This window comes from Photinus pyralis, unplaced genomic scaffold, assembly GCF_008802855.1.
Source record: "Photinus pyralis isolate 1611_PpyrPB1 unplaced genomic scaffold, Ppyr1.3 Ppyr1.4_unclustered_Scaffold1279, whole genome shotgun sequence".
Taxonomy (NCBI): Eukaryota; Metazoa; Arthropoda; class Insecta; order Coleoptera; family Lampyridae; genus Photinus; species Photinus pyralis.
The window spans coordinates 1-8,699 of record NW_022170986.1 but is presented as its reverse complement, the minus strand read 5'-3'; the positions used below and the strand labels follow the sequence as shown (position 1 = coordinate 8,699).

Here is an 8,699-nt window from a genome sequence, read left to right as displayed (position 1 = left end):
TTAATATTATTTATTATATTATTAATATTACTGTAATTTGTACCTACGTGTTATAATGAATATAAGAAGTAGGTAAAATAATTATATCAATATGTTATAATCGTCATTTAAAGATGTTAAGTCCCTCCGTTGGCCTTCATTATACTTTTTTAGATTAAATTTGATGGAAATACATTTCATACTTAACCGACAACCAAAAGTAACCACAACCGTGACTATGGTTCAATGCTTTTGATTTGCGGCGGTACATACAATTAATTACTTACTTGTATGTCACAAATTCACAATTTTCATTTATCAGCAGCGTACTCTTTAGCATTGAATAATAAGACCTAATTGTTGATGGCTTGACTTTCATGGACTGTTCTGATAAATAAGCCATACGTACAGTTTTAGTTTTAGTTATCTATAGAAAAAATGTTGTACTCCACACGACGATCAATTTTCATGATCTTCTCGATGCTTATTAGCGTTGAGGCGACGATAAAATCGCTCTCCTAGATAAAGTGCAATTTTATCAACTTGTACAATAAACAGCTATATCTTTGCAGCTATTGACCTTTCAAATATTTTCCCTTTTAATCGTTAGATGTCAGGATCGTTCTTTGTTTTATAAATAGGATTACAATGTTCTACAAATAAATCTTTTACGAAGCGTTGGGTAAATATTTATAACATAATTAATAAACTTGTAACAAATATAGCAAACAAGCTACTGGGTCCCTAAAAATTTAGTCAGTTCTTCCTTGGGTGATGATAAAAATTCGAAACCGTTCGCAAGTTCTATGTACACATACGAAACGGACGGACGGACAGAAAGTTAAACTATCGAAAACTATTACATACATTTTTTTGCCATCGAACCTGCGCTTCTGATAAACTTTGATACCTCCTGTATGACATTGTCTTTTTTTTTTATCACGTTGGCGAAACTTTTTACGAATTTCCATAATCGTTGCCATATAAGCAGGTTAACTTCGTGTCCGAAATCCGTATTGATTCATCCTTGAGGTTTTCTTTCAATAAAAGAAACACAATTATCTAATTTCTTGTTAATTAGTGTAAAATGGACAGCACTAAATTGGACATATCCGCTAAGCCGGATAAAGAATCGCCGTCCGCTGTCTACAAACAGATTCCTGAAGTTGATATGGAAGGTAAAAAAAAAGAGGGTTGCATCAGCTTCTTTTTGCTTGTGCATGAAGGAATTTTAATTGCAGAGGCGGCCGTCGAACAATCCAAACGGGTTTTAAAAGCTAAAAGTAACGGAATGGAGAAAGACGGTGCAGACGAGAAGATGCTGCCAGAAGATGATGTTAAAGTAGGTGACCATTCGAAAATTAATGTGGCCGATGTGAAATTCGTTTCGAATGAGAAACAGAATGGTGACGCAAAAGTTGATATAGGTAAGACGACGCTTATTGCTTTACAATTCTGTATTAAATTAAGATATTCAGACTTTTGTATTTTTGGTAATGACCGTCTGATCAAAGATCCCATTCGGTCACTGATTTATTGTTAATTTGATTTGGTGCATAAATAACTGTGTCACTTATGTCTGCATTCGTGACGTAACTGCATGGTTATTTATGTGGCAGTGTATGATCACGCAGGGAGTAAGAATGTGTCCTATATCCCGACTCTTAATAGTAGGAAAAATTATGTTTATCTATATGTAATAGAAAAAATCAATAAGTAATATGGGTGTGGTTATAGGTGCTTGAAGATAAATTATTATTCTTAGTGAAGCAGTACTTATTAGCAGTCACCTCCTTAATCCGTTCGTTAAAAATAAATCTATCTTGATTTAGAAAAAAAATTAATTTAAATGCTTCGTTGCAATTCTCAAATATTGAAGCATGTATATTTAATGGTACATTATTATGCAGAAGTCCCATAAGTAATTCCATCTATAATAAAAATGCCAACAGAAAAGGAATGTACAGCAGTGCGATGTTGTAAGAAATGACATGTAACCTTGTAAAGACCTTGGTAAAGACTGTCTGCAGCTTAGATCATGATCTAAGATCTGCAGATGAGAAAAATTGGAGACAATTTAAATTTAAATGCTGTGCACAAACTGTCAGTTGTTCATTACAAAAACAATTGACACTGGTGTATAAATAAGACTATTATTAGCACACGTTGAACATTTTGAGAACAGTGATAATGTTAATCTAGTGATTAACTAACCCAAGGTTTAATCTGTAAAGCCGATATTCTTATTATTGGAATAATCAGATTCTTTTTGTAAATTTTCTGTAATGGTCTTCTAAAATAAATAGCATTTTAAAATAATACTAGATTTTGCCATGTGACTTTGTACATTCGATATTGACGGATATACAATGCGATCAAAAATGAGTTGCTGTCGAGTTACCTTTGGAATTTTTGTTTACATGGAAAATCGTATTTAACTTGAACTTCCAAAGGCAACTCGACAGCAACTCATTTTTGATCGCCCGTTATAACAGAAATCTCGACGGAGACCCAGCGTACAGCATGTCAAAATGTAGACATGAAAACAATCCAATTCATAGCCATCCTTGACTGTCATTTGTGAAGGTAGTAGAGCTCAGGTCATTTTTATAATTAGACGTTGAAATTGGCAAAATTGAGATTGTGAACCCAGCAAGATTACACAAATCAAGCAATGCATCAATTGTCAAAAAGCATAAGCTCATAATGGCCTACTTCGACATAATTTTAAAAAGATCGGTTACCTGATAACTAGCATTTTTGGTATAGCAAAAGTAATTGCAATTGCATTGGGTTTTCAATTCTTGATGGAATGGTATCAAAGTTTGATATTTCATTTCGAAGTTAATATTTGATTTATTTCAAAGAAGAATGGGTAATATGCCACTATTAACGAAAAAAATAATAGATTTTTATACTTATACTATCCGATGAGTCAGGCACTATGTTCATGTATGCAGCATTTCAAATGTTATTTCAGTTGGAAATCTAACAGTATGTTATACCTTATACAGTGATGAAATGTTTGATTACATTGCATATACTTGGAAAGTTTTAAAAATGGGAAAATGGTCTTATCATATTATTATTATTAAATGTATAATTAATTATACGCTTTATTTATTGATGATCTGATAATGTAAATAATCTTAGAAATATAATTCATAATTTGGCTAATTGTCTTTATTGTTGCATGTATGTACTGTGCAATGGAAAAGACTGAAACTTGTCCTTTATTAGGTGAAATCAAAAGTGCATTTGTTGGTCTGACCAAAGAGGAATTGTTGAAATGCGCTAACGACCCCTTTTGGGTGAGATTACGATGGTTCTTATTTATTTTTTTCTGGTTGCTTTGGGCCGGTATGCTGGTTGGAGCAATATTGATCATCGTCGCTGCTCCAAAGTGTTCACCTCCTGAACCACGTACTTGGTAAGTTAAAAATTTGTCTTTTTAAGTGAGGTAGGTATGTTTATATAATGAATCATTTATACACGGTTTTTGTTGTTTTGTTAAATAAAGAGATCAAAGTTCATATGTGAGTCAGTATTTATATTTTTTAATAAATTGCCTCATCAACAAAATAAAATAAAAAGGACTAAAATATTGTATAAAGCTTTTGAAAGATCTTGCTGTACTTATTTTTTATTGTGGTGGAGAAAGTCAAGCGAAAATGTATATGTCATAGAAAGCTTGGAAAAGATTTATTTGATAGACATTAACCACGTGGATGTCATGGTTTAGTAAAGTTTGGTGGCAGAGTGGCAGTGGAAGTGACAGGTAATAAAATACTGTAGGATGTATTCAAGATTTTTTTCCTGATGGATGGTAAACATGAGGGTGAAGGTGTACTTTTTCTGTTGGTGGTGGTGAAAGAGAATGTGAATGATAGTAAAAAGCTCTATTGTCATTCACATATATTGAGGACATTTAAGGATGCATCTCCTGGATTACATTGCTTTTTGTAAAATGGTTTAAATATTAAATGTCTACCTGGCATAGATCTGAATATTTAAATGCTAGGTAGAGGTGGCTATCTCTACCAGAGCATAGTTGAGTGTTCTAAAAAACCGCTTGAGTGACGAGCGCTCAATTGTCTCAAAAATGCTCGCGAGCATCGAGCTGTTTTGCGATGTGAAACCGCTTGCGAGTTTCGATCACTTCTAAAAGTGCTCCAGTGGTGTATCGCGAGCGCTCGGGGAAATGTGCTGTCAGCGGAAAAAACTCTCGCAAACGGCGCTTAATCCTTCAGCGCTTGAGGGCGGTGAGCGACAAAAAACGCTCAGGAGCTGAAAGAGCTCGCGGGCAGAAAAAATATAATATTAATTCGTTCAATAATTTGACTTAGGATTGTTAAGTACCAATTTACACTCTAACTGCACCCTAGTTTGTTTTATGTTGACAAAATCAATTGTGAAATACCTTTGAATTTGGTTCCCTTATTCTAAAATTTAAATTGAAGTCGATTTAGATTCTGCAAGATTAAAAATTCCGAGAAGGCTGGTCACAAACTCAGGGGTTTCTGTATATAAAAATATAAAAACAATAATAATAGGTCAGAATGTTCTTTTCTAATTGATCAATTCAAATTTAGAAAAGTCATACATTTTTATAATGAAGCGTTTCTAGGCTAACGGGGTTAACACATTGGGATGGTTAATAGGTGATTTCTGGGATGCATTCTTAAAGCCGACGATCTGAATAACTCTAACAACAGCGTCTTTGATGATGATCGATTGAATTGTAGATTTCGGTGGTTGATCCTTCTGATCAGTACAAATTTTGAGTTGCCAAGTGAAACGAGCACTAGCATAAACTCGCTTTTAAGGGTTTGTTTTTGAATTTTATTAATGCGTGGGAAATCCCTTTAGTAAACCTTTGGCCTGATTTACCCTTCACTGTGGCGGCACAAAAATAAACGTAAGTATTATCTGACTTTGCTAACAGTTTTCTTTATTGCAATTTCACTTTACACGGGATATTAGAGTATCATTCTTTCCAATGTCAAAATCTATATAACGCACTGCAACCTTTTTTACAATTGCAAAAAATTATTTTTAAAAGGCCTTCAGGTGCAGGCAATTCTTTCATTTTAACCGGATGCAATGGACCATCATCATACTGCGATTTGTGCTTTTAGAATTTTTCAAAAACAATTTGAGAATTGGTTTATAATCATAACTCCTTTGTTTTTTGTGGCTTCAAGGGCTTAAAACAGTAGTGCTCGCATATAAATACACGTTTTAAACGTCTATATCTCATTTAATTTTTGTCGTACAGTGTCGTCCGATGAGCAAAATGTTTGCAATTAAAAAAGCTACCATTTTACTTACCTCCTTTGAAGTTATGTTGAAGGGAAGGATCTTTTTGACAAAACTGCGATAATCCATTTTTAAAATTTAGCAATTGTTTTAAAATTAAGTATTCCAAACTGGTCAAACTTCTAGAATGTATTAATAATACATAAATAAAGAAAACTGAATTAGGGGGTTGTTTACGTTACTTTTTTCGCTGAAGAAAGTGGGGATCGATATTATTTTCATCATAACTCGCTCAATTTCTATGCTAAATACATTTTTTTTTTAAGAAAGGTTTTTTAAATACTAAGGCCAGACCTGAGCTCTAACAAGAGACAATGACAATGATGTAAATAATAGCCTTTATTGATAGTGCTTATTAAGAGTAGAGACAGCACGATTCGTCAGCATTGGGCAAGGTTCATTTGGCGGATATCCGCATCCTGCTCTTCCACCTAACCCTCTGAATGATCGATGTGTAACAGTGACTGGAGACGTGTTGATCTATAAAACGCAAGGATGATAGATGAGATGAATAAATGCAGTACATATTTTATGATAACTTGAGTATTAATTTTCACAAAAAAATGTCTAGAACAGTTTTTGGTTAGAATCTATTGCTGTGGTCAAATTATAATAAATCATTTCCATTCGCGAGATAGGGTGGCAACCGTCCCCAGGGTGAAAGCGCCATTTGGCATAATATTAATTTTGATCATTGACATATAGATATTATGCAGGGTGTTTTTTTTTTCATTTCCACTACAGGGATCTCGGTAATTGTCCAAGATACCAAAAAAATACTTTTAACAAACCGTTAGTGATTTTTTCTCAGCTTTCTGGTTGGTAAGTACTAAACTAATTTTTTTATGACTTGTGGGTTTCAAGTAAATCACATCAACAGAAGGCTGAAAATAAATGAACGCCGGCGCATTTTCGAAAATAGCTTTACATTGAAAAATTACCTACTACTATGTGAAAGATTAAAATGAGCTTATTGATCCTACTGCAACTGTTCAAGAACGTTTTGGTCAATTTTTATTAAAGATTTTAAAGAAAAGGAGCTACTACACTCCTTCTGTTTACTAAGTTTTTCACTCAGATTTGTATAAAACTATGTATTTTATTTTTTATATTTGGTCTTTATTTTTAAGTGGGCGGAGTTTCAGCCAAGGCTGCTCTACACTATATTTTAACACTTTAATCACATACACATACATTAAAAACCTTGTAGTATATTGTAATATTGTGAATTTGTTATTGTAGGTGGGAAGAAGGACCCTTAACAGAAGTAGATGCAGACGTCACCGAGGACGAATTGAAACAGTTAAAGGATAGCGGAATTCAAGGTGTTATTGTTACATGGCCGGATGATGTATACATACCGATCAACATTTCGCATAAGTTTATCTCATTCCTAAAACGATCCAATGAAACAAAAATAAACGTAATTGTCGATTTGAAGCCGGGAACATCTTCCAAATGGTTTTCTAAAGCGGAAGACAAAGAAAATGACGGCGAGTTTACAGACTATTACATTTGGGCTCAGCCGAAGAAATCTACTTCAGGAGAAGACATGGCACCAAACAACTGGGTAGGTATTATTCGCCATTTATTTCTAATAACACGCTCCGTGCAGAAATCCAGGCAGAATACGTCATCGTGGAAGTTCTCTCAGAAACTCGGAAAATATTACTTATCGCCCGATGACTCGCCGCAGCTGAATTTCACTAATCCAAAGGTGGTGAACGAGTTTTCAAATGTGCTGCACAGTTTTATTGAAGCCGGTGTGAAAGGGATTCGATTAACTGGAGCTCCGTATTTGTTAGTAGACCCTGGTTTCAAAGACGATGGAATTTCTCAGTTGATTGGTTTTGGCCTCACTGATTATGGTTTTTATACACATACCAATACCGAATATTTACCGGACTTGGGGCGTCTTCTAAATCAATGGAGGGAGATCGTTAAAGACAAAGCAGAGGGAGGCCCATTTATGCTGTCTGAAAGTCTGAAGGATTTGGATGCATTTAAAGTTAATAATTCTCTGGTTATTGATCTTCCCCTACAGGCGAGGGTGTTTAGTTCCAATAAGCAGTTATTAGCTCCACAAATTAATAATGATCTCAATAGCGTATTCTTAATTTTAGAAAACAAATATTGGCCACTTTGGCAGGTAAGTCTCCGGCGCTTTGTTTGTCATGGCAGTTCATACATACGAATTTGTAGCACACTTCTTCTGCCGTACCAGAAAATGTATTAAACATTGTAACAATGTTACTCCCTGGTGCAACTTTGTTAAGCAAAAATTCCACCATTTCCAAGGATCTGTTAACTATACGAAAATCAGATTCGGTTATGCATGGCAACACTGATAGATATTTAGTTGCAAATAATACTGTATTTGCATACATAAGGTAAGTTATTTAATTATCTTGTGTTGTTTAATATTTATGAATAATTGTTCTTAACTTATGCTTTCTGTATGTGGAATAGACTTAGGTAAGTCAAACAGTCATTAACATTAATATAGCATCCGAAAATACAAGGGCTCATGAGAATTTTTCCAGATTCGCACCAGGAAATCCGGGTTACATAGTCATGTTCAATCCTTCATCAGAGAGAGTACTGGTTGATTTGCCTACAGAAACATCATTAAAATTCGATGATGTTACAGTTCAGTATTATAGCAACAATTATAATGAAACTAATGTAGTAAAAAAGTAAGTACTTTATTTTGTGTTACTATTTTTATTTATTATAATAATTGTAGGAAAGCCACCGATCCAACAAAAGTTCCTTTGTCTCCAGAATCTGCCATTGTGATTTCTTATGTGCCACAATCTAAGTAAACAATAACATATTATATATTGACGAAACATAAGTATGCTTAGACACATTTGCATTGAAGGGATACATAGGTTTCATTTCACAAATACATGGTAGTTTGAAAGATTGTACTTTAGTTGGAAGTTAATAAATGTTTAGACAATAAATTGAGTAAGGTGTTTTTAGTCTATGCAAAAAGTATGTAGATCCGAGTTGCAGACGGTATGTTTCTACACAGTTATGGTATCGTCACCGACGAAACCTAAAATGCCTAACCAGTGGCTTGCAGCTGCCCCACTTGTATCACAGGATTTTTTTACGTGTTTGTTACTGGCACGAACTAACGGGTCTTTCAAAAAACGGCGCAACCTTAAGTTTAGGAAAGTAGGTATAAGTTGGGCATAGGTAAATTGTATTACTGGCTATTTCTCAGTTGGTAGCACTGTACACAAGGTTTAAGGCATAGCTTGCGCGCGGCGTACCGTATCACTGCGACTTTTACAGATTGATAGCACACTATTGTTACGCGCCGCGCTTATGATGGCACAAGTGTGCGTTATCATGCGACGTTTTTTAGCCAGATGATGACAATAATATTG

The 8,699-nt window shown here is 34.4% G+C and overlaps 1 protein-coding gene across 2 annotated transcripts; it reads left to right on the top strand.

Annotated features, from left to right (window-relative positions):
* Positions 1-920: 920 nt before the first annotated feature.
* Positions 921-8,271, top strand: LOC116181609. Of its 2 annotated transcripts, XM_031501981.1 has the most exons (10): positions 921-1,011; positions 1,061-1,157; positions 1,221-1,406; positions 3,220-3,409; positions 6,541-6,868; positions 6,914-7,447; positions 7,501-7,688; positions 7,768-7,773; positions 7,842-7,994; positions 8,045-8,271. In XM_031501981.1, the coding sequence occupies exons 2-10, from the start codon at positions 1,067-1,069 to the stop codon at positions 8,121-8,123; spliced, it is 1,755 nt and encodes a 584-aa protein (XP_031357841.1). In that variant the 5' UTR covers positions 921-1,011; positions 1,061-1,066; the 3' UTR covers positions 8,124-8,271. The 2 variants fall into 2 exon arrangements, with proteins under 2 accessions (XP_031357841.1, XP_031357842.1); XM_031501982.1 differs by lacking the exon at positions 7,768-7,773 and having other exon boundaries at positions 946-1,157.
* The last annotated feature ends 428 nt before the right edge of the window (positions 8,272-8,699 follow it).

Coding starts and splice junctions, on each gene's coding strand:
- LOC116181609 (XM_031501981.1), top strand. CDS start 1,067: ATGGACAGCACTAAATTGGACATATCCGCTAAGCCGGATAAAGAATCG. Junction 1,407..3,219: donor TGACGCAAAAGTTGATATAG/GTAAGACGACGC, acceptor GTCCTTTATTAG/GTGAAATCAAAAGTGCATTT. Junction 6,869..6,913: donor ACATGGCACCAAACAACTGG/GTAGGTATTATT, acceptor CGCTCCGTGCAG/AAATCCAGGCAGAATACGTC.